The sequence below is a fragment of the Oncorhynchus gorbuscha genome, linkage group LG15, assembly GCF_021184085.1.
Source record: "Oncorhynchus gorbuscha isolate QuinsamMale2020 ecotype Even-year linkage group LG15, OgorEven_v1.0, whole genome shotgun sequence".
In the NCBI taxonomy this organism is placed as follows: domain Eukaryota; kingdom Metazoa; phylum Chordata; class Actinopteri; order Salmoniformes; family Salmonidae; genus Oncorhynchus; species Oncorhynchus gorbuscha.
In genome coordinates this window covers 34244252-34271056 of record NC_060187.1, presented here as the reverse complement: position 1 = coordinate 34271056, position 26805 = coordinate 34244252, and the positions used below count along the sequence as shown (strand labels likewise).

Sequence of the window (26805 nt, the reverse complement as noted above, 5' to 3'; positions counted from 1 at the left end):
TTAGAGAGCTTCCTACTGCATGAGCTATGTTGTTTATGTAAATTGAGAAGAGCATGGGGCCTAGGATTGAGACTTGGGGTACTTCCTTGGTGACAGGCAGTGGCTGAGATAGATGTTCTGACTTTATAAACTGCACTTTTTGAGAGAGGTAGTTAGCAAACCAGCCCAAAGACCTCTGAGACACCAATACTCCTTAGCCGAACCACTTGAATGAAATTGTCTACTGTATCAAAAGCTTTAGCCAAGTCAATAAAAATAGCATCACAACATTGTGTAGAATCAAGGGCAATGGTGGCATCATTGAGGACCTTTAAGATTGCATACCAGAGATAATGTGGTCCTTCTGTAGCTCAGTTGGTAGAGCATGGCACTTGTAACGCCAGGGTAGTGGGTTCGATCCCCGGGACCACCCATACGTAGAATGTATGCACACATGACTGTAAGTCGCTTTGGATAAAAGCGTCTGCTAAATGGCATATATTATTATTATTATTATATTATAATGCTATAGATGTCAAGAAAGGCAGTCAGTTGATTATTGACAGGTTTTTCGAGAAACTGGGCAAAATAGAAAAAGGCCTGTAACAGTTAGGATCAGCTTGATCTCCCCCCTTTAAATAAAGGACGAACCGTGGCTGCCTTCCAAGCAATGAGCACCTCCCCAGAGAGGAGAGACGGGTTAAAAAAAGTTCAGAGATAGGCTTGGCGATGATAGGGGAAGCAACCTTAAAGAAGAAAGGGTCTAAACGATCTGAACCAGATGTTTTTTTGGGGTCAAGTTTAAGGAGCTCCTTTAGCACATTGGACTCAGTAACCGCCTGTAGGGAGAAACTTTGTAGCGGGGCAGGGGAAAAAGAGGGAGGAGCATCGGGGCTAGTCGCATTAGAAGGGGTGTAAGATGAGGAAATGTTGGATGGGCAAGAAGGCATGGTTGAGTCAAATAGGAATCCTGACTTAATGAAGTGGTGATTTAAAGAGCTCTGCCATGTGCTTCTTGTCACATTAAGGGACATGTGCAGCTGTGGGGAGGAGGGTTTATTCTCCAGGTCTTTAACTTCTTAATGCTGAAATCCCGTTAACGGGATCGATTTGACAGCAGCCAGTGAAAGTGCAGGGCGCCAAAATCAAACAACAGAAATCTCATAATTATAATTCCTCAAACATACAAGTATTATACGCCATTTTAAAGATAAACTTGTTGTTAATCCCACCACAGTGTCCAATTTCAAAAAGGCTTTACAGCGAAAGCACACCATATGATTATGTTAGGTCAGCACCTAGTCACAGAAAAAAACAGCAATTTTTCCAGCCAAAGAGAGGAATCACAAAAAGCAGAAATAGAGATAAAATTAATAACTAACCTTTTGATGATCTTAATCAGATGACACTCATAGGACTTCATGTTACACAATACATGTATGTTTTGTTTGATAAAGTTCATATTTATATCCAAAAATCTCAGTTTACATTGGCGCTTTATGTTCAGTAATGTTTTGCTTCCAAAACATCCAGTGATTTTGCAGAGAGCCACATCCATTTACAGAAATACTCATCATAAATGTTGATAAAAATACACGTGTTATACATGGAATTAAAGATATACTTCTCTTTAATGCAACCACTGTGTCAGATTTCAAAAAAGCTCTTCTGCTTTTTTGCAATAATCTGAATACAGCGCTCAGAGGCCAAAACAAGCCATGTTGTGGAGTCAACAGAAGTCAGAAATAGCGTTATAAATATTCACTTACATTTGATGATCTTCATCGGAATGCGCTCCCAGGAATCCCAGTTCCACAATAAATGTTTGTTTTGTTCGATAAAGTCCATTTATGTCCAAATACCTCCTTTTTGTTAGTGCGTTTAGTTCACAAATCCAAATCCACAAGGTGCAGGCATTTAGTTCAGACGACAGTTCCATTACATGATGTTTTTATCATAAATCTTCAATAATATTCCAATCGGACAATTCCTTTGTCTTTAGAAAGGAAAAGAGCTCGTGCTCACGGCCGCACGCGAGACTGAGCTCATGGCATTCTTCCAGACACCTGACTCAAACAGCTCTTATTCGCTCCCCCTTCACAGTAGAAGCCTGAAACAAGGTTATAAAGACTGCTGACATCAAGTGGAAGCCTTAAGAAGTGCAATCGGACCAAATTTTACACTGTATATTGAATAGGCAAAGACTTGAAAACCTACAAAACCTCAGATTTCCCACTTTCTGGTTGGATTTCTTCTCTGTTTTTTGCCTGCCATATGAGATCTGTTATACTCACAGACATCATTCAAACAGTTTTAGAAACTTCAGAGTGTTTTCAATCAAAACCGACTAATAATCTGCATCTTAGCGTCTGGGCCTGAGTAGCAGGCAGTTTACTCTGGGCACTGTATTCATCCAAGCTACTCAATACTGCCCCCCAGCCATAAGAAGTTAATCGTTTTCCAGAACTTCTTGTGATTCGACCCACAGAGAGAGAACTGCTCCGTAACTAACTTTGGCCAGTCAGCCTGACTGCGCGTGTACCGAGCCTTTCGCCAAATGCAAGATCACGGTCGAACTAGTGCCTGAACTTGTTTTTAATTATCATTTACTTTATGGGGACATGTTTGTTAACAATACACTAGAAATATTTTTTTAAAGTCCAAGCGTCTCTGACATCCACCCCCTCAAGCTGATTCTAGACAATTTTACAGAGGCCAGTTCATGAAGGAAGGCTTGCTCATTAAAGTTTTTTAGCAAGCATCTATGACAAATCAGGACAGGTCGTTTCATTGAGCAGCCATTACGAACACAGGTTGTAAAACAGTGATTACTCAGGTCATTACAGAAAACACCAGTCTAATGCCTATCAGTATTATTTGTGAGGATAACATCGAGGAGAGTAGCCCTTTCTGGGTGTTTAGAGTCGTACCTTGTGGGATTGGTAATAATCTGAGGAAGATTGAGAGAGTCCCATTGCTTTAGGACTTGTTCAGGTGGTTTAAGCATGTCCCAGTTTAGGTCACCTAGCAGGACAAATTCAGACTTAGTGTAAGGGGCCAGGAGAGAGCTTAGTTCAAGTAGGGTACAGGCCAGTGCTGATGGAGGACGATAGAGAACTGCTACTTTATATTTGTTGTTAGGGTGGGATTGGTGTAGATTGTGGGGGTCTGTGGGTGGTTTTTGACCAATTCTTTATATTCCTCATGTCTTACGTTTTGTCCAAATTGGATGTTAGGTACTGTATTAATTGAACATTATATGAATCCTATCAATTAAAATCTGAGATCAAATTATGTTTGAACAAAATAATGTTGCAGGAATGCTAATCTTATCTCGTTCTAACTACAGAAACGATTAAAAAGAAATCTGATATGGTGGGTGTCATGGCTTGCTGAAATGACATGGAAGCACACACACAAACATAAACAGAAAGAGAGAGACAGACACTTTATCTGTTCCCAGAGCTGCCTTGTTCTCTCTCAGAAGAACATTCATCCATCCACCCCCATTTTCTCTTTACCTACCTGCCTGCTTGGCTAAGAAGTGATGGGGATAATAAAATAGCAAGGCGGTGTTACATAAGTATAATACATAATATAGCCAGAGGGGAAACAGTCTAACTTAATCATCACCACTGATTGGGTTTGCTGGGACGCTCACGACAAGGACATGACAGGATGTTGTTAGAATCCCAATGGACACTCTGCTTTCTGTTTGGGCTTCTGTTAAAGATAGAGGAACCGACAGCCTAGTAAGGAGGTTCCGGAGTACTTAATCAATCTGTATAGCCTAGATCAGGTGCAAAAATAGGTGGTATTTATTTACAGTGCAGGTAATGGAGAAGACTGGATCCAGAGATGTAGCCTAATTTATAAAATAGCCAAATTGATTAAAAATAGTTGTTGACGATAAAAAAAAAACATGCAATATTACTAGTGCTGATAGATTACTTTACTTTAATAAAATATTTGTTTTACTTGATGACTTTATTTCATTCCAAGTCATCATCTCCTCTCTATAGAGCTGCAGCTAGGGCATACTTTTACGACTTTTATGACTATCAGTCACTTAGATCATGTATTTTCAGGTAGAGATACCTCGCAAAGCATCTGCTTTCTATCCCTCTCGCGCATTCTCTCTTGTCTCTGTCGATGAAGTCTCAATGTCTGCTCCACACAGACCAGACAGGTAAGCGGGTGCGCAATGGGTTATGGTAATTGTAGTAAATTACCACATTTTCTGCGCTAAACTATGTAGAATATTGGCCTGTTGGAAACCACAAGTCCCTAATACATCATACTGTTGGGCTTTATCTGATTTATCTCTACAGAAACTCAGCTTCGAGCACACAGGAGAAGAAAAAAAACGCACAAAATGGAATTCAAATAATTGAACTGACATCATTTAAAAGTGTTATTTAAAATATGAAAAATAACTGATATTTCGGTTAATTGCTCAGCTCTAAATATTACAGAGGACAAAGGCAAAAGCACCTCAAAAATAGGGCAAATCGCCCATAAACTCACACCTCTAAGTGGCAGAGCTATATACCTGCACAAGTAGCTCTTTATGAATGAGGAGAATGGCATTCTTGAAGGACCTGCCCTAACCTGGCATAAACCATTTTACCTTGTTTCAAGTTTTAATGTCACATGCACAAGTACTGTGAAATGCCTTTCTTGCTAACTCAAATCCCCAAAATGCAATAATTAATAACAATGTAATACTGGAAAAAAACACGAGAAATAAGAAGAAATATGAAGAACACAGGAAGTAAGTAAGCATACTATATACAGGGTCAGTTCCAATATCATGTTTACAATGTGCAGGGATACTGGAGTGATGGAGGTAGATATGTATAGGGGTAAAGTGACTGGGATACTGGAGTGATGGAGGTAGATATGTATAGGGGTAAGGTGACAGGGATACTGGAGTGATGGAGGTAGATATGTATACGGGTAAGGTGACAGGGATACTGGAGTGATGGGGGTAGATATGTATAGGGGTAAGGTGACAGGGATAATGGAGTGATGGGGGTAGATATGTATAGGGGTAAGGTGACAGGGATAATGGAGTGATGGGGGTAGATATGTATAGGGGTAAGGTGACAGGGATAATGGAGTGATGGGGGTAGATATGTATAGGGGTAAGGTGACGGATACTGGAGTGGTGGAGGTAGACACACTATATATACAGAAATATGTGGACACCCCTTATAATTTGTGGATTCAGCTAGTTCAGCCACACCTGTTGCTGACATGTATAATATTGAGCACACAGCCATGCAATCTCAATAGGCAATCTCAATAGTAGAATGGCCTTACTGAAGAGCTCACTGACTTTCCATGTGGCACAGGCATACAGTAGGATGCCACCTTTCCAACAAGTCAGTTTGTCAAATTTCTGTCCTGCTACAGTTACCCCGGTCAACTGTAAGTGCTGTAATTGTGAAGTGGAAACGTTGCGGCGCAACAATGGCTCAGTCGTGAAGTAGTAGGCCACACAAGCTCACAGAACGGGACTACAGAGTGCTGAAATATGCAGCGTGAAAAAATCCTCTGTCCTGGCGTGTAATTTAAAAAAATCTATATCCTAAGAAATATTGCAGTTTCGAAACTGCAGTAAAAGTGCAGCAATTGCTGTCGACTGGTATTTTGGATGCAGTATTTTCAGAATAACTGCAGTGTACTTGTCACGCCTTGGTCATAGTGTTTTGTGTTTCGTTATATATTTGGTCTGGCCAGGGTGTGACATGGGTTTATTTTGTGGTATTTTGTATTGGGGTTTTGTAGTTATTGGGATTGCGGCTGAGTAGGGGTGTTGCATAGGCTTGGCTGCCTGAGGCGGTTCTCAATCAGAGTCAGGTGATTCTCGTTGTTTCTGATTGGGAGCCGTATTTAGGTAGCCTGGGTTTCACATTGTATTTCGTGGGTGATTGTTCCTGTCTCTGTGTAGTGTTCACCAGATAGGCTGTAATTAGATTTCACGTTCCGTTTGTTGTTTTTGTATTTGTATAGTTATTTCATGTATCGATTCATTCATTAAAGACATGAGTAACCACCACGCTGCATTTCGGTCCGACTCTCTTTCAACAAACGAAGAACGCCGTTACAGTACTGTTGTTGAAATGCAGTAATACTGCACTATAACTGCAATTATATTGCACTCTAACTGCAGTTACAGTATACTGCAGTATACCACAGTTATACCGCACTCTGACTGCAATCTTTTTTCATAAGGGACGTTGCAATATTTTTTGTTGTTGATTTGAATAGCGATAGGGGTTATGAGCCTGAGACTATGGTGAATTCCAGGACAGTAGGATTCCCTGAGATAGTTTCGGCTCAAGCTGTTTGATTGGTGTTTGGTACCAACGGTTATTTATTTTATACGGTCCCGGGGAGAGTTGGAGTTAATTTTCCTGTCCTGCTACGTTAATTTTCCTATCCTGCTACGTTAATTTTCCTATCCTGCTACGTTAATTCTCCTATCCTACTACGTTCATTCTCCTAACCTGCTATGTTAGTTCTTCTAACCTGCTACTTTAATTCTCCTAATCTGGTACGTTAGTTCTCCTAACCCCTTACGTAACAAACCATCCGTCCCGACAAACCATCAGTATCTCCACACAGGGTATGACCCATGAAGACGCATTAAGAAACAAAAAAACATCACAATCAAAACAGTCTCATTATTACACACCTTTGTAACACGATTCCCACATGGCTATATTTCAATAATACAGCTTAAGGAAGAGATGCAAACACCTGTTCTAATTCACTATCTATCATCTCTGAACACCTGTGTGTGGAACATTGTCAGGACAGTGGATGCTTGGCACAGTTGTTGTGGCACAGCACTTGAAATTAATGTTGCTGTCAGACACATAGTCAGGCATTAGTCTGGAATGCTGTGAAAATAGGTCATCTGTGGATGGTAGAGACATGGAGGGTCCCCTTAGCTTTGCTCTAGCTGTGCTGAGCACCCCTACCCCTCGCTCGCTCTCTATGGCTGGAATCTGGCTGTATTAATGTCTGCTTGGTGTTGAAAGGGACAGGTCGCTCTAATTCTGATGAATGGTCATCCCAGGGAAGAGGGGCAGAGCGAAGGAGAGACACTGAGAAAAAAGATACGGTTTAATTTGTGTCAGGGCTCTCCGTAAACTCATTAATCATCTCAGCTCTCTGCGATCTAGTCCTCTTCCTGGCCGCTGTTTCAACAGGATCTCCCACAATGCACCGCTTCAGTGCTCCCCAGTAGCCACAACTCACCACGTTACCTTCTGTTTCACACAACCCTCGTCCATTGCTCACACACACACACACACACACACACACACACACACACACACACACACACACACACACACACACACACACACACACACACACACACACACACACACACACACACACACACACACACACACACACACACACACACACACACACACACACACACACACACGACAGTGTATCTATCTCACCTCCCTAAAGAAGGCCTGGATAGTTGGATAAAACAATAGCTCTCAGGGATGATGGTGTGTCGGGTACTCTCCACTAGTGTTTCTGTATTCATGCATTCCATCATCTGCCAGACTGTGGGCTGCTATGGCCAATCCACATCCAGTGGTCCATGGTAATTCTCCTGTGGAGAAGTGGCCTTTCAACGTCATACCATGTACCAACAGTACATCATAATATTGCACATATACATCAAACAGGTACACATACACACACACACACACCTACACAAAACACACAAACATTTCTGTTATGATTATAAAGAATTGACCAGTGGTATTAATGCACAGTAGCAGTGATCCTGGTCCGTCCCATAAATGGTAATGTGTGAATTAATGGTGTAGGGAAAGCATTGACTGTGTTTAAGGCCTATCAGTGCTTTATGGCTGGCTCACAGCCCCCTAACGTGTGTGTACTGCTTTAAATGCTGACTCCATTAGCTAGGCAGCTCGTTCTGATGCGATGGGCCATCGTTTCTCTAAGGCTTTAATTCAATACCTTGTATAATCCTGCGTCTGTAATGCACCAAATGTCCTAATGTGGCGAGGCCTTGCTCAGTCATGCCTGCGCAAGATTGATTTCAGTTGGGCCACTTATCTGTGGTAGACTGGCTGTGTCTGAGTGGATTGTGGGCCGCTAACAGCCAATACCAGCGTTCAGAGAGGTATATTAATACACTGGGAAATGAAGGGAAAACATATGCAGGGCCATACTCTCGGTTTCTCTCACTATCACTAATCTCTCTCTCCATGACTTGGACGGACTTGCTGATTGATTGAAGCCTTGCTCTAACTTGTTGTCTGTCTGTTCTCCACAGTGGGAGGAGGTGAGTGGCTACGATGAGAACCTCAACACCATCAGGACCTACCAGGTGTGTAACGTGTTCGAGCCCAGCCAGAACAACTGGCTCCTCACAACCTTCATCGACAGACGAGGGGCTCAGCGTGTCTATGTGGAGATGCGTTTCACCGTACGTGACTGCAGCTCCATCCCTAGTGTCCCCGGCTCCTGTAAGGAGACTTTCAACCTCTACTACTACGAGACAGACTCGGTCATCGCCACCACCAAGGGAACCTCCTTCTGGATGGAAGCTCCCTACCTGAAGGTGGACACCATCGCGGCCGACGAGAGTTTCTCCCAAGTGGACTTTGGTGGACGATTGATGAAGGTCAACACGGAGGTGCGGAGCTTTGGCCCTCTCTCCCGTAATGGGTTCTACTTGGCATTCCAGGACTACGGGGCCTGCATGTCCCTGCTGTCAGTACGTGTCTTCCATAAGAAATGCCCCAGCGTTGTGCAGAATTTTGCCATCTTCCCAGAGACGATGACGGGCGCCGAGAGCACCTCACTGGTCATCGCCAGAGGCACATGCATCGCTAACTCAGAGGAGGTGGACGTGCCCATCAAGCTGTACTGCAATGGAGATGGGGAGTGGATGGTTCCCATCGGGAGCTGCACCTGCAAGGCTGGCTTTGAGCCGGATAACGGCAATGTCTGTAGAGGTGAGATCAGTTCTCCTCACTCATAATATCCCCTATCACGCTTTGTGTTACTGTGTCTTACTGTCCTATTGGAAATTTGAAGGCATTGTGTCTCACTGTGGAAACCGTGGTGATGATAGACAAAGTAAGGAGCAGAAAATATTTTGTTTTGTCTGGCAATCACTGCTGTCAGGGGATAGCTATGTGGGCGGCCAGACAATCAAAGACTGTACTGAGGGAAGACTGATTTGACCTGCAGCAGGCATATCATTTGAAAAGTTCATAATTTTAATAATTATTTCACATCAAGGAACCGAAAGGGTAACGTTTTGTCTGCACCAGTCAGAAGCACGGGGGGCAACTAACCAACAACTATAGGTATTTCTCATGCTGAGATAGCTTGTTGGTTATTCTATAGAGTAATTTGATTATCATGCCAACAAAGTTATTAAGTTAGGTTTTCCATAAACCTTTTCTGATAGGTTTAGCTCTTTGGATTTTCCACTGCAGTATCTACAGTGAGCTACCTGCATGGCATGTTTTCCTCCCCCAGCACTATGTTCAGATTTTATCTTTGTCTCATAGAAGAAGGACATCTGATGTGTTCCATTCTGACGTTACTTACAGTAGTGACCTCATTCAGGACACACACACACACTCTTTTTGACTCCTACTGTATATTCTCTCACAGTCTGCATGTATAGAGACCAGATAAGATTGATCGGCAGCCATATGCGCTGATCAATAATATAGATAATATGGAGTCGAGCCTGTTTCACAGATGACCTAGTGGAGTCTTTGACTGGGAAGTCCTTGACTTCGTTCTGCCTCTGAGGTGAGCATTTAGATCAGTCAAAGAGTGGTACAGCAAGAGCTGATTACTGTACTGACGGTAAGGTATGTGTCATCTAATAGTGAAGACATGTTTATGAAAGTGTCACTATGTCTATGAGAGTGGATGTATGTGACAATAAAGGATCAGATTCATAATTGAAAAAAGAAGTGTAGCCACTGGAATGTTTTTTTCATAAGCTTGTCAGAACATTTCTAAGTGACAGATTCTAAAGGTGTTTATTTGGGTTACTGTGACATGGTGCTGCTCTAAAAGCAAGACTTGGCCCTGCTCTGCAGTGTTTTATTAGCAGCCTGATCCCTTTATGTCTGGGTTTGGTTCTGAGGATACTTTTTTCAGTCCATCTGCTCATATGCTCAATCATGCATCAGTATGTTAGCATTACCTACATGAAATATCTCTCTGATGTTTAATTATTTGTCAGAACGTTGAGACATTTTAGATTTTTGTCACTGCCTACTGCTGGGGATATGCGACTGTGAGTAGTCCAACACATTGGAAAGGCCTTGGAGTGCTTCATGAAAGTCTCATTTATCATTACAAAAAGCCTTGTGAATCCAGCCCCAGAAGTGTTAATAAGATGTGATGACAGCTCATCAACACCTTGTGGCTTGCCAGAGAATAGGATAGGAGAGCTACTGCTTGCTGGAGAGATGTGGTGAGTTGAAGTCCGGCTGACCGTCTAGGTCTCCAGTTGCTCTCCATACAAGATCCAACCCAGCCCAACCTCGGGGCTTCCTGATGGTGTAGTGATAACTGCCGGCTTACTGTTGAAACCCCCACATCATAGTGCAAAAAGAAACTGCCACCTGCCACCAGTATCCACACCTGCCAATCATTGGACCATAGTGGCACTCTTGAGAAAATCTTTGTGTGAATAAAAACTTGTATGAGGAATGAGATGATGAAGGGGGAGAATAGTATAGAAAGCGAGCGAGGAGAAGAGGGACAGAGATAAAGGGAGAGAGAGAAGTAGGGGCGGAGCAGAGAGAAAGAAGGAGAACAAGACAGGGAAAGACACACAGAGAGAAGGCTAATGGTGAATGCTACAGTAAATACGTGTGTTGGCCCTGTGCTGACACGTGGCCTCCACCAAGCTTGCAACTGTCAGGTATTTAATAAGAATTTCATAGATCAGCTCAGCGCTCAGCAGCATAATTAATCATGGAAATTGGCTCTGCTTGTCAAATTAAAAAGGCTAGTACCCTCTGCCTCGCCACATCATATTAGAATCTATTTTTTCTTGTCCTCCTACGTTCTTTCCCATATTTTTTTCTTATTTTATCCTTTTCCTAAAAGGTCCTTTCGCTCCATCTTCTCGCGGTATCCAATCATTTCTTTCGATCGAGTCTTTAATCCATTTTGTTCTCACACCCTTTTACATCTCCCACCTCCCTTTATCTATGCAGCTGGAGCGAGGGGGATGGAGGTGGTGGGGGGTGCACATGTGTATATGTCTTTGAATGATATTAAGTGTTCTTATTACATGTTAATTGGCCAAGTAGGTTCAACCCAGATCACTTCGCTACAGGCTTAAATTCACCTCATATCTATTCAATGCACACGATTGGAGAGAGAATGAGAGCAGAGAAGGAGAAAAAAAACAGTGAAGAAGAGTGGTCAAGGCCGCCCGCTATGGTTGGTCTGACTGAATATATTACACAGGAGAGATCATGAGAGAGGCCATAGACTCAGAATATAAATGCGGTGACTTATATTCAGTTCCTTTGTTCAATGACAGTAGATACTGTGCGCCACAGGGGCACTATAAAATATAGATTCTGCAGAGTACAAATTCTATATAAATCAGTCAGGTTTCACATTGATGGTTGATTATTTGCTGTGGAAGTGTTCTTAAATTGTTCCAAAGGGTCTACACAGTGGCTGGTGACATTAGCAGAAACTATTGTAATGTTGAAAGTGTCAAGTAACCTAGTGTTCCACATCCTGTGTGACTGTTTGCCTCATCGGTACAGCACACATTCATTATTCATTAGATGGGTAGCGAACTCTCGTCTCACTACTGTGCACTATTCCAATGGCCAGTTCCCTTGATGTCTGACTCACTTCATAGCCCCTTTTTAAGCCATCCCAGAATGCACCTCTCTCTTGCACCAGAGGCACCATACTACTGCTTCTGCATATAGATACAAGGCAGGGACAGAATGAAGAGGTGCACCAGGTCTCTCTGGCTTCCAGACACATTAGCATTAATATTTCAAATATTCAAATAAAGTTATTTAACATGCAGTAGGCTGAAGCAGATGATGCTAGATTCACTGGCAACTTGATTGACTGCTCATACTCAAACTTATCAGGGGTTGTTATTTATGCAAGATGCCCGATTTATCAGCTGGCAGGGCTGGCACAGGTGGGCACACTGGCACCCTTGCCTGCTGTGGAGGGGACAGGACAGGGGACACAGAGAGAGGGCAAAGCCACTCAAGGGGCTGAGGGCAGTTTGTCACTGTCACAGACAGAGACACACACTTCATTTGGCATTCTGCAGCAACCTCCTCAGAGCCTGGTCTCCAAATGGAACACAGAATTGGATGGCGCCACTCGATATTCCTCTCACTCACTCTTACTCTATGGAGAGGGAATCTGTAGGCATAGCACCACCGAAGGTGATAGTTTGGGAGGTCTGGTGGAGAATGGGGCTATGCCATTTATAAGTCCTAAGGGAAGATTAAGGTCAAATAGGGACAAGAGAATGAGAGAGAGATGAGGGTGTAAGGGAGAGAAAATACAGTGCCTTCAGAAAGTATTCACAACCCTTTCCAGTGTAGATTTGGCCTTATGTTTTAGATTAATGTTTTGTTGAAAGGTGAATTCCCGTTGTCTGGTACAATGCAGACTGAACCTGTTTTTCCTCTAGGATTCTGCCTGTGCTTAGCTCCATTCTGTAACGGATTTATCCTGAAAACTCCCCAGCCCTTAACGATTACAAGCATACCCATAAGTGAAATTGGCGCCAACAGAGGTCTGCCTCGTTTCTTCCTCTTAGGAAACTTGGCAGTATTTTTAAAAATGTATTATTGCTTACATTGTTATCCCAGAATTGTTTTTGTGTTATTACATACAGCCGGAAAGAACAATTGGATATCAGAGCGGCGGTAACTCACCAGCACTACCAGCATCACGACCAGGAATACGACTTTCCCGAAGCAGATCCTTTGTTCGCACCCACCAGGGCAACTGAACTGATTCCAGAAGCCGACTCTGTCAAGTTGTATAATGATAGTAGACAAGTGCAGGAATACGTAATGAGGGTTTTATTTTCTCCACCCAAACAAGATGCGAGGTGTAAACCTCTAAATAATACACGGGACGAGTCCCGTAAAACAAGTGCACAATAACACGTAGCATGGAAGCCGATACAACAGCACAGGTGCTCACAAGACCAACGGACATGGTAACAATAACCGACAAGGACAATGGGGAACAGAGGGCAAATATATATACACATACTAATCAGGGGGAATGGGAACCAGGTGTGCGTAATGAGACAAGACAGTCCGGGGTTGTTGGTAATGAATCCAGTTCAGTGACACCTAGAGGGCCGGTGACGTAAAACTCCGGAGCTGGTGAATGGAATGAGCAGCAGTACCGGAAGGATCCGTGACAGACCCAAAACAACAACGGCGATGGAGAGGTACTCGGAGTGATCTTCTAGTCCGATTTAGGAGGTGCGCACACCACCCACTTCTTCCGAGGATATCACTCGCTAATGTTCAGTCTCTGGATAATAAAGTTGACGAGCTCAGGGCAAGGGTTTCTTTCCAGAGAGACATCAGGGATTGTAACATACTGCTTCACGGAAACATGGCTCTCTCGGGATATACTGTCCGAATCGGTCCAGCCAGCTGGATTCTCAGTTCATCGCACAGACCGAAATAAATATATCTTCGGGAAGAAGGGCGTGTTTCATGATTAACCTCTTGAAGCTAAGGGGCACTATTTTAATGTTTGGAAAAATGTTCCCAAAGTAAACGGCCTATTTCTCAGGACCAGATGATAGAATATGCATATAATTGACAGATTGGGATAGAAAACACTCTAAAGTTTCCGAAACTGTAAAGATCATCAAGGACATAAACCACCCGAACCACTGCCTGTTCACCCCGCTATCATCCAGAAGGCGAGGTCAGTACAGGTGCATCAAAGCTGGGACCGAGAGACTGAAAAACAGCTTCTATCTCAAGGCCATCAGACTGTTAAACAGCCACCACTAACATTGAGTGGCTGCTGCCAACACACTGTCATTGACACTGACCCAACTCCAGCCATTTTAATAATGGGAATTGATGGGAAATGATGTAAATATATCACTAGCCACTTTAAACAATGCTACCTTATATAATGTTACTTACCCTACATTATTCATCTCATATGCATATGTATATACTGTACTCTATATCATCGACTGCATCCTTATGTAATACATGTATCACTAGCCACTTTAACTATGCCACTTTGTTTACTTTGTCTACACACTCATCTCATATGTATATACTGTACTCGATTCCATCTACTGTATGCTGCTCTGTACCATCACTCATTCATATATCCTTATGTACATATTCCTTATCCCCTTACACTGTGTATAAGACAGTAGTTTTGGAATTGTTAGTTAGATTACTTGTTGGTTATCACTGCATTGTCGGAACTAGAAGCACAAGCATTTCGCTACACTCGCATTAACATCTGCTAACCATGTGTATGTGACAAATACAATTTGATTTGATTTGATTGTGAGTATAAAATAACTGTTATTGCAGTTCTAGGCTTCTATTTTGAAAACTCCATGTTCCATAGCCTCCCATTGCTCCATTTAAAGTGGTATCAACCAGATTCCTTTCCCTGTCACTTCCTCAAGGTGTCAACTGTCTTCAGACATAGTTTCAGGCTTTTAGTTTGAAAAATGAGCCAGAACGATAACATCGCGTCAAGTGGTCACATGAGTTTTGCTCACGCAACAGAGTTTGGATAGGTATTGATTCTATACAGCGTTTGATATGTTTCTACGACCAGTAATATAACTTTTGGGAATTTCTGTCCGACCTTTCCGCTGGACTTGTCCGCGCCTCGTGAGTTTCGATTTGTTTACTAAACGCGCTAACAGAAGGTGTTTGGACATAAATGTACTTTATCGATCAAATCAAATATTTATTGTGGAACTGGGATTCCTGGGAGTGCATTCTGATGATCATCAAAGGTAAGTGAATATTTACAATGCTATTTCTGACTAATGTTGATTACACAACATGGCGGATATTGCTTTGGGCTCTGAGCGTCGTACTCAGATTATTGCATGGTATGCTTTTTCCGTAAAGTTTTTTTGAAATCTGACACAGCGGTTGCATTAAGGAGAAGTTTATCTAAAGTTCCATGTATAATAGTTGTATCTATTATCAATGTTTATTATGAGAATTTCTGTGAATTGATGTGGCTCTCTGCAAAATCACAGCATGTTTGGGAACTACTGAACATAACACACCAATGTAAAATGAGATTTTTGGATATAAATATGAACTTTATAGAACAAAACATACATGTGTTGTGTAACATGAAGTCCTATCAGTGTCATCTGATGAAGATCATCAAAGGTTAGTGATTAATTTAATATATATTTCTGCTTTTTGTGACAACTCTCTTTGGCTGGAAAAATTGGCTGTGATTTTCTGTGACTTGGTGACCTAACAATCATTTGTGGAGCTTTCTGTGTAAAGCCTTTTTGAAATCAGACACTGTGGCTGGATTATTGAGAATTGTATCTTTAAAATGGTGACTAATACTTGAATGTTTGAGAAATTTGATATATGAGATTTCTGTTTGAATTTGGCGCCCTGCAATTTTACTGGCTGTTGGCGAGGGGTTCCGCTAGCGGAACGAACCCCGTTCTCAGACAGGTTAATGTACCATAGTACACGTCGGTCGGGAGCTCCCCTGGGGCAGTTCCATCACTTTTCTTATATATGGCTATACAAAAAAGTAATAAAAGCATGATTTACATGATTCGTTATTCATCATTAACTTTGGTTTCTGCACGTGACTGACCAATACCTCACAAGGCTTCTTCTCTCCAAACTGAGACTTTGAAACTGAGATACCCCTTTTGGTTCACATACAGCAATGTTCTGGGTCTACTGCCAAATTACTTATACTGATAGTGAGGATTCCTCCATGCACGATCGATTAGTCACTTCCATGAACCTATCTTATTGGTTATTATAAAAGCAGCATTGATCTGATACACAAACATACAATTTTCCCTCACACAGGCTTCCTTCTTTTCACTCTGTCAATTAGGTTAGTATTGTGGAGTAACTAAAATGTTGTTGATCCATCCCCTGTTTTCTCCTATCACAGCCATTAAACTTAAACTTCAATTAAACTTCAACTGTAAACTTCAACTGTTCACCATTGGCCTCATGGTGAAGTCAGAGTGGTTTCCTTCCTCTCCATCAACTGAGTTAGGAAGGATGTCTGTATCTTTGTAGGTACTGGGTGTATTGGTACACCATCCAAAGTGTAATTAATAACTTTACCATGTTCAAAGGGATATTCAATGTCTGTTTTTTACCAATCTAGTAATAGATGCCCCTCTTTACAAGGCATTGTAAAACCTCCATGGTCTTTGTGGTTGAGTCTGTGTTTTGAAATGTACTGGTCAACTGATAGACCTTACAGATAATTGTATGTGTGGGGTACAGAGATGAGGTAGTCATTAAACAATCGTTAACATTTCATTTCTACCGCTGAAAAGGCAGCGCACGAATTTCAAAAATATTTTTCCGAAGTATGTAACTTTCACACATTAACAAGTCCAATGCAGCAAATAAAATATATATTTTTGTTAACCTACCCATCATGTCCAATTTAAAAAATGCTTTACATCTAAAGCACAACATATGATTATGTTAGATCACCGCGAAGTCGAAAAACCACACAGCCATTTTTCTATCCAAACAAAAAAACAAAAAAAGCAGAAATATAGATAAAATGAATCACTAACCTTTGATAATCTTAATCAGATGACACTCGTAGGACATCATGTTACACAATACAATTCATCCAGACAAAAACTTGAAAAGTTCCGTTACATCATTTGACATGTTTCTAAAGGACTGTATGGAATCAATCGTTAGGATGCTAACATTAAACATCAATAATGTTCCAACCGGAGAATTCCTTTGTCTTCAGAAAAAGCACTGGAAAGCGAGGAAACTCTGTCGGGAGAGCGCGTCATGAGACTGAGGCACTATGCCAGACCACTGACTCAAACAGGTCTCATGAGCCCCTCCTTTATAGTAGAATCATTGTCTGAGGAATTAACTCTACTGCGAGTAAAACAAAAACACAGCAAATAGTTGTCTTAACAAAGAAGACTGTTCTTCAGCCCGTGCACTTTTGCTGTTCAGTTTTCTGCACCAATCTTCAAGAACATTTTCTGAACTACCTCGAAAGTGGACCTCAAACATTTTGGGTAATCCATGTTTAGACAATAAAGAATCCCAATCAAAGTGGCAAAGGCATTTGGGACATTGTGAAGCTCATGTATGATCACCTGCTCTTCTATCACAAGGGCAACATCCACATTGTCAGCTAGCATTGGGTCATCTGCTGCAGCTCCATCCACAACGACAAGGATACCGATTTTCACTCCGCGGGTGACTTCTTCAGAATCCGTTGTCTTCTGAAAAACAGAACAAAAATAGGCAAAGATTAGAGGCATTGCCCTACAAAACATCCTCCAATACAATTTTTCTGTGACACTGTCTGCAAATGTACTGTTGCTTATTGATGCAGGCAAGTGATGTGGCAGGTAGACTAGTGGTCAATAGCATTGTGCCAGTAAACAAGCATGCTCCTTAAGCACGTCAGTCAACCATGATTTCTCCCAGGTCTAGATAAAATGCATTCTTAGTTGAGGTAAAACATGGTCTGTTCTTTTTCCATTTGTAAAAAAAACAATTGATTGTCCACTATAGTGCTGCGAAGGGCCATGGTCATCCAACACTGAAAATGAGGGGGAAAACCATGTAAAGCCTCATCTATCATTTAATGCTGTTTTGGCAATCAGCTCTTTCTACAACATTCATTATATTAAAGGTGCACTGTGTAGAATTCCACCTCTACTACTTTCTTTTTAAGTGACCAGCTTACAAAAGCTGTAAACTTTATTTCTGGATATTTTAAAAAATATAAAAAGTTATTTTGATAGAACAATGATTCCCAGCAATAAGCAATTAATTTGTTAGACAAAAGCACAGCCTAAAATACAAAGTTTGTGTGAAGAAGGACCGTCGCAAACCCACTGACGAGCAATGTTGAAGCAAAACTGATTGCAATTCCTGTTCAAATGCCAAAGTCAGCACTGCATGGTGTAGGGATTAATTGTCCTATCAAAATTGCTTTTTATATTTAAATAAGAATAAATTGCAGCTTTTGTATATAATTTGGAATTCCTCACAGTGCCACTTTAATTCTGGTTCACATTTGATTGGGCCTGTGTGTTATAATCACACTCACAGATTTGTATTTATTTATTTTAATTTTACTAGGCAAGTCAGTTAAGAACAAATTCTTATTTTCAATGACTGCCTAGGAAAAGTGGGTTAACTGCCTGTTCAGGGGCAGAACGACAGATTTGTACCTTGTCAGCTCGGGATTTGAACTTGCAACCTTTCAGTTACTAGTCCAATGATCTAACCACTAGGCTACCCTGCCGCCCCATGGTGACATGGTGATAGACATTCCCATGGTGACAGACATTCAACTTGACTCCATTGAACGTTACAGTCCATCATGATTCATAGGAAATTTCACTCTCTGGGAGAAAGCATAAGGTTATGTTGTCTTGAGGTCCACAGACACCAGTCTCATGAACTCCAGAGCAACCTGTTTGAAGAGCATAACATACCAGGGAAGGAATTTTAGGGACAAGGGTGCCTAATCTGCCAGCGCACCAAAACAATCAGCCAGGGCACTAAGGCCATCAAGCAAAATAGCCAATTACATTGCTACAAAACTTTACAAAAAACCACAACATTTAATGTAGGAAAGTGATTAAAATTATCCGCTGCTACTTTCAGACCAAAGGGTTACCATGGTAACGGAGTACAGTACTTATACTGATTTGGGGGAAATATATATTGCAGTTTAAACTGAAACTAAAACTGAAAACTGAGAAGCATGTGATTTAAAATATACATAGCTAGGAAACATGGAAACATAAACTAGCAAAGTCTCAGTTGGGAAAATTTCAAATGTATCTTTGACAGCCTGTGAGTGCCACTGCCCTCATTGACTTGAATCCCTTAACTTTATTTAACAATCTATGAAAATAAATGACAGAAATACTTTGAAAACAACAATGGTTTATAGCCATAATTTACTTTAAAAAATGAGTGATACACTTACACTGTATAGAACCCTGCATTTGTGTGACCTATAAGCAGTCGGAGTTATGATTTTTACACCCAGCCTTAGAGCACTACAGATAAAAGGAATACATTTTTGGAAAGAATATTACATTAATATCTTATGTAGTTTGGTGTGTCCTCTAATCACCTTCATCTCAAAATGCACAAAAGTCTGAGTCAAGCTCTTGAAGTATGAGAAACTGTATATTATTAATTTCAACAATCACAGAAAATCTTATTGGACCTTTTGCAGATTTTAAATAAGCAGTTATCTGTCTGAACAGCGCTGGCCATCGAGATTTGATGTCACAAGGGGCTCATCTTCCACAATCTCCTTTCTTCTTAATGAGAAAGTAGTCATCATTGCTGCATTTACCCAGTTACCCAGTCAGGACTTATTTTCTGAATCTCTTCTTGCATATAATCCTTATTGTTGAAATTTCTTCTCAAATGAGAAAAGTACTGCTTAACATTACAGGGCTCAGAAAAATGACCAAGGTCACATTTTATGCAAGCAGTAACTGTTTCATGAACATTTCTTCGATGTTGAGTCAAATGCTTCTTGAGTGCTATTTCTGTTTTAAAAGGTGCACGGACAGTCTTGATGGATTCATGGTAATGGACAGGTATTGCATAATGTCATAATGCATAATGTCCATGCTTCAATTTGTAATAAGGATGCATTGATTTGATGTGTCAAATCTGCAGTATTTACGGTTCCACTTCATCCATTGACGGATGAATGCTTTTGGATTTCCAAGAATCTAAAAAATAATGTAAACAAAGTTCATTTTTCTAACATGGTTTGTTTAACATAACATTTCATTACACCCAAACTAACAATTGTAAAATAACAAAATATTACTTCTTACTAACATTGCTACTTGCAAGATTAGGCTAATTAATCATTAGAATATGCTTAGCTAGGTTTTTAAATCAAACATTTTGGAAAAAATAAGGGTTTTAAACCCAATAGTAATTAGAAGCATGGCTAGCAAACATCTTTCCTTTGTACTGTTATGCAGGCTGTCAAACTATTTCCAAACTAGTCAACAAGCAGCTTTCATCAGCCCATTTGCAATTCCGACCACAGGCTATCTAGCACCATGCTAACTAAACACACTTTAACTAACCAGCACATGTGCAAATTCGGCCACGTGTCCTAACTAACACTATGCTAGCTAAAACCATGCAAAATAGCGCGATGCCAGCTAACAGCATACTAGCTAAATGCAACAACATACCCTGGAGAATTTAGTTAGCTACACATGCCTATATCTGATGTTTGGCTAGCAAGTCACTGAATACAACCACAATAGTAAAATAAACTGATAACAGCTCATTACCTCCCAATCTAATAGTAATTGTAACTACAAGCATAACTACAGTTGGCTTTTGTAGCTAGCTACTGTTATACAAGTAGTAAAATAAACTGTAGTAAAATAAACTGAACTAAAATAAACTATTTGGCGCCATGTGTGCTGCTGGCTAGAGCGGTACTATTTAACAGCATGATTACAGCAAGCTTTGCTGCAATTACACTACAGTACACGTAGTAGTGAGGGGTCATTCGCGAACGAGTCTGCTCTAAGAGTGGGCTCTTGTAGGTGAACGTTGGTTGCCGGCTCACATACCAGAAGAGCCTAATCTATTTATAATAGATTAATCTACATTTAAAAAAATGAAGATATGAATAATCAAAAGATTTAAATTAATAGAATTAATTCAAAGAACAAAAAAAAGAATAAAATAAGATAGGCATAAATACTCAAGTGCACAAATTAGTTCTGATAGTCTGAACAGACAAACAGCCTCACCTGTTCCTGTAGACAGACACGCATTGTCAACCAATGAACCAAAGATGCCTAGCCAACTCACTCACAGACACACACTTAGCAGCCGAGGAGAGAGAGGAAGGACAGCTGTGAAAACAACAGCTGGAAAATGAGTTGGAAGCACAGTAGCATTTGGATGCATTTTAATAATGTAGACAATGTTAGCACACTGTAAAATTTGCCAAAAGAAAATCTCATAAATCCGGTTCTACGCACAACCTACACCGGCATATGCGAACTGTCCACCCAACTGTGAAGCTAGCTGTAGTGGAGCTTCGAGAAACTAGCGGTCCTGCTAGTGATAGTGGTGGAGCAAGCACCTCCACACGTGGAGATGTATCCACTCAGTCAAGTAGGCCTACTCCGCGACCCACAGCAATGCAGTCTTCGTGGAGGACAGAGGTTTTAGAAATTATAGCAATAGTCTAAAACCAATGTACACAATTCCAAGCAACCCTTTCAAAATCACATATACCACAACTGTACGAGAGCACACAGGCTTCAGTGTGGGAAAGAGTCAAACAAGCTATTGCAGTTTGTCTTACCACTGACTGTTGGACAACAAGCCCAATTTGTAAGTCGCTCTGGATAAGAGCGTCTGCTAAATGACTTAAATGTAAATGTAAATGTAACCACTTCTTACATGCTCGGTTACATGTCACTTCATTGTAGATTTTTCGATGTTTAGCTATCTTCTGCACTGCTTTGAGTTCAGCGTCAGACACACCTCAGAGAACTTGGCAGAGGAACTGTTGAGAGTGGCCAGAGAATGGCAAGTAGATGGAAAAGTGGTCTGTTGTGTTAACAATCAACCTGATTGTTAGAGATGCTCTGAAGGTGATGAAGCCCACTGTGGACAAAGTGAAAGCCGCTGAGGAAAACATCCACAGGAGCACAGTAGGTGCTGAAAAACTAAGTCTACACAACGCCAGATCCGGATGCCTGAGCTAAACAAGACTGCACTACAAGGTGGAATTCAATATTTTATATGTTGAAGCGGTTTCTTGAGTCAAAGTATACCATCATCTCTACCCTGGCCATTGTCAGGGTAGATGCTCTGACCCAAGAGGAATGGGAGGTGGTGGAGGAGGTGTGCAGAGTCCTGGAACCCTTTGAGCAGGTCACTTTGGAAATCAGTGGAGAGAGGTACAGTAAGCCGTTATTACTACATTATTTAATCCATTATTATATATGTATATGAGCAGTAGATGAGAATGTAGTATCAGTAGACAAAACATGAACATGAACCTGAACTAATAAGTTCCTGTTCTCTCTTTTCAGCTATGTGACAGCCTCAAAAATGATACTCCTGTGTAAGGGTCTGCAGCGAATAACAGCCAGCCGCCAGAGAGAAGCAAATGTAACCACAGGACATGTGACAGAGTTGATGGACAGAAAGTTCCACAGAATGGAAAATAATCACGTGCGATCAGAAACCGCTGCACTTGACCTCTCTCGTCTCTGACACATTATTGATCCCCCCACTGCCTTGCTTTGCATCCAAGACCACCTGGTGAGGCTGCCCACAAACGTCGCCTGTTTGAAAAGATTCTCTTTGAACGAGCGAGTGCTCCAATGTTTCAGTTCAGGGAGTGGCCTGGGGAGAGAGGGGATGAGAGAAACGAAGGGGATGAGATGGTCGGGTGGGTGGGTATTATTTTTTTTAAGTAAAAAAAAGAATGCCAAACATGGTTTATTTACACAATTTGTCCGAGGGTGACACAAGATGGTTTCTAATCTAGCTGTGACTTCTGAAGGCTCTAGCAAATCTGGCGAACAGTGGAGCTACTACAGAGTGAAATCGGAGCCTGGCCCAGGGAGACATGGAACTGAGACGTGTGATGTTCCGGGCAGCTCAGCTTCGAAGACCCTGGCAGCCTCGGTTCTGTTCTGTGGATGTCCTCCTCAGTGTCATTCTGTGGCCTTGGCTGTCTGCTCCACAGAGAGCGTGGCCCTGACTTTAAAACTGCCTTCGCTCTGCTCTTCTATTCTAACATAATTTTTTTTCTCTCTCTCTCTCTTCTTCGATAGGGCCGTTTTAAATTGTGAATGTGCTGTCGGATCACAAGGGTTGGAAAAAGCAGACAGGTGCGTGCGTAGCATTCGCAGAACGGCAAGGACGGGTAATTGAAATGAGATCTGGGGGGGCCTTCACACAAAACAGAGATTTTATATTTAAATGAGATGACAAGGTCAAGGTCATTTATTCAATCTGCCAGCACATAGACTGCTGTTTCACCATGGCAACAGTCTTGCTCTCTGACCCCCACCCTCCCTCTCCTTCATGTCTCTGTCTCGCCTGCTCTCAGTTTCTTTCTACCTTCACCCACTGTTCTTCTGTACAACTGTCAAGGATTCCTCTTCAAACCTCTCTCGTCACTGTTTGTTTGCATTTGCATGTGTCTTTCTGTGCAAAGCAAATGTGTTCATTCAGTGTGCGGTGTGTGTCTAGGACTCAGGAACTGAATGATGGAGAGTTAGTATGAGCCGCCTAATGACTGAAAGACAGAGCTCGACAGGGGCTGTAGTATGGTGGTGATGCAGAGCTCCTACTCTCAGGGGCCGGCTCTGGTGGGCCATAGGCCTCAGAGGAGGCTCCCAGTCTGGGATGAGTGGATCCACACGTCCCTCTGTTGGACCTGGGAGGAGTGGATGAATGCACTGTGTCTCTCTGGGCCATCTATCTCAGTGTGTGTTTTTCCACTCCACCTACCAGGTGAGATAGAGCGCTCCAGGCACCACACTACTCTCCCCGCCTTCCTTCCCATCAGGAGCCCAGTACAGATTGTCTTACTCGTCATGCTGGTGCAGATTGGGTTTTCATAGCTTTTCCTTGACAATATAATGCAAAAACTCTTATAAAAGGGCTACTTGACCTTATATTACTTAGATGATTAGCTGTTGTTGTATTACCTATTGTTGCCTTAGCTAGCTCTCCCAATCAACAACTTTGATTTATATGCCTTTATGCCTTTATGTCTCACTCTAATGTCAATATGCCTTGTCTACTGTTGTTTAGGAGAGTTATCATTATTTTAGTTCACTGTGGAGCCCCTAGTCCCACTCAACATGCCTCAGATACCTCTTTTGTCCCACCTCAAACACATGCAGTGACCTCACCTAGCATAAATAGTACATCCAGAGATGCAACCTCTCTTATCGTCACTCAATACCTAGGTTTAACTCCACTGTACCCGCATCCTACCATACCCCTGTCTGTACATTATGCCCTGAATCTTTCCTACCACGCCCAGAAATCTGCTCCTTTTATTCTTTGTCCCCAACGCACTAGACGACCAGTTTTGATAGCCTTTAACCATACCCTCATCCTACTCCTCCTCTGTTCCTCGGGTGGTGTGGAGGTTCACCCAAGGTCCTGCGTGTCCCCAGGCACTCTCATTTGTTGACTTCTGTAACCGTGAAAGCCTTGGTTTCATGCATGTTAACATCAGAAGCCTCCTCCCTAAGTTTGTTTTACTCACTGCTTTAGCACACCCCCGCCAACCCTGATGTCCTTGCCGTGTCTGAATCCTGTCTTAGGAAGGCCACCAACTACAACATTTTCCATCAAGATAGAGCACAAAAACGACCAGCACAAAAACATCATGTGGCGGACTGCACTAGCATCGAATAGTCCCCGCGTTTGCAACTGTTTAGGGAAGTCAGGAACCAATACACACAGTCAGTTAAGAAAGCAAAGGCTAGCTTTTTCAAACAGAAATTTGCATCCTGTAGCTCTAACTCCTAAATGTTTTGGGACACTGTAAAGTCCATGGAGAATAAGAGCACCTCCTCCCAGCTGCCCACTGCACTGAGGCTAGGAAACACTGTCACCAACGATAAGTCCACGATAATCGAGAATTTCAAGAAGCATTTCTCTACGGCTGGCCATGCTTTCCTCCTGGCTACCCTTACCCCGGCCACAGCTCCCCACCACCCACAGCTACTTGCCCAAGCCTCCCCAGCTTCTCCTTCAACCAAATCCAGATAGCAGATGTTCTGAAAGAGCTGCAAAACCTGGACCTGTACAAATCAGCTGAGCTAGACAATCTGGACCCTCTCTTTCTAAAATTATCCGCCGCCATTGTTGCAACCCCTATTACCAGCCTGTTCAACCTCTCTTTCATATTGTCCGAGATCCCTAAAGTTTGGAAAGCTGCCATGGTCATCCCCCTCTTCAAAGGGGTGACACTCTAGACCCGAACTGTGACAGACCTATATCCATCCTGCCCTGTCTTTCTAAAGTCCTCAAAAGCCAAGTTAACAAACAGATCACTGACCATTTCGAATCCCACCGTAACCTTCTCCGCTGTGCGGAGTGGGTGCACCTCAGCCACGCTCAAGGTAATAAACAAAATCATCACCATCACCGCCATTGATCTAAGACAGTACTGTGCAGCCATCTTCATCTCTGTCAATCACCCTATTCTTATCGACAGACTCATCAGCCTTTGTTTCTCAAATAACTGCCTTGTCTGGTTCACCAACTACTTGTCAGATAGAGTTCAGTGTGTCAAATCGGAGGGCCTGTTATCCGGACCTCTGGCAGTCTCTATGGGGTTGCCACAGGGTTCAATTCTCGGGCCGGCTCTTTTCTCTGTATATATCAACGATGTTACTTGCTAAAGGGTGATTCCCTGATCCACCTCTACGCAGACGACACAATTCTGTATACATATGGCCCTTCTTTGGACACTGTGTTAACAAACCTCCAAACAAGCTTCAATGCCATATAACACTCCTTCCGTGGCCTCCAACTGCTCTTAAACGCTAGTAAAACTAAATGCATGCTTTTCAACCGATTGCTGCCTGGACCAGCCCGCCCGACCAGCATGACTACTCTGGACTGTTCTGATTTAATATGTGGACAACTACAAATGCCTAGGTGTCTGGTTAGACTGTAAACTCTCCTTCCAGACTCAAACATCTCCAATCCAATATGAAATCTAGAATTTGCTTCCAATATCGCAACAAAGCCTCCTTCAATTAAGCTGCCAAATATACCCTCGTAAAACTGACTATCCTACCGATCCTCGACTTCGGCGATGTCATTTTAAAAATAGCTTCCAACACTCTACTCAGCAAACTGGATGCAGCCTATCACAGTGCCATCCATTTAGTGACCAAAGCCCCATATACCACCCATCACTGCAACCTGTATGCTCTCGTCGCCAGACCCACTGGCTCCAGGTCATCTATAAGGTAAAGCTCCCCCTTCTCAGCTCACTGGTCACCATAACAACACCCGCCCCAGCAGGTATATCTTACTGGTCATCCCCAAAGCCAACACCTCCTTTGGCTACCTTTACTTCCAGTTCTCTGCTGCCAATGACTGGAATGAATTGCAAAAATCGCTGAAGTTGGAGACTTATATCTCCCTCAATAACTTTAAGTATCAGCTATCTGAGCAGCTTACCTATCGCTGCAGCTGTACACAGCCCATCTGTAAATAGCCCATCCAATCTACCTACCTCATCCCCATATTGTTTTTATTTACTGTTTTGCTTTTTTGCACATCAGTATTTCTACTTGCACATCATCATCTGCTCATCTATCACTCGTGTTAATTTGCTAATTTGTAATTACTTCGCTACTATGGCCTATTTATTGCCTTACCTCCTCACGACCCTATATAGACTTTTTCTATTGTGTTATTGACTGCGCGTTTGTTTATTCCATGTGTAACTCTGTGTTGTTGTTTGTGT

At 42.1% G+C, this 26805-nt stretch overlaps 1 protein-coding gene across 1 annotated transcript in view; it reads left to right on the top strand.

The window, feature by feature from the left end:
- Positions 1-26805, top strand: part of LOC123997472 (ephrin type-B receptor 1-B-like) — a 164248-nt gene that overhangs the window by 22231 nt on the left and 115212 nt on the right. The window contains exon 2 of the mRNA XM_046301748.1: positions 8321-9005. Within this exon, the coding sequence (XP_046157704.1) occupies positions 8321-9005 (685 nt within the window). The remainder of the gene's footprint in view (positions 1-8320; positions 9006-26805) is intronic.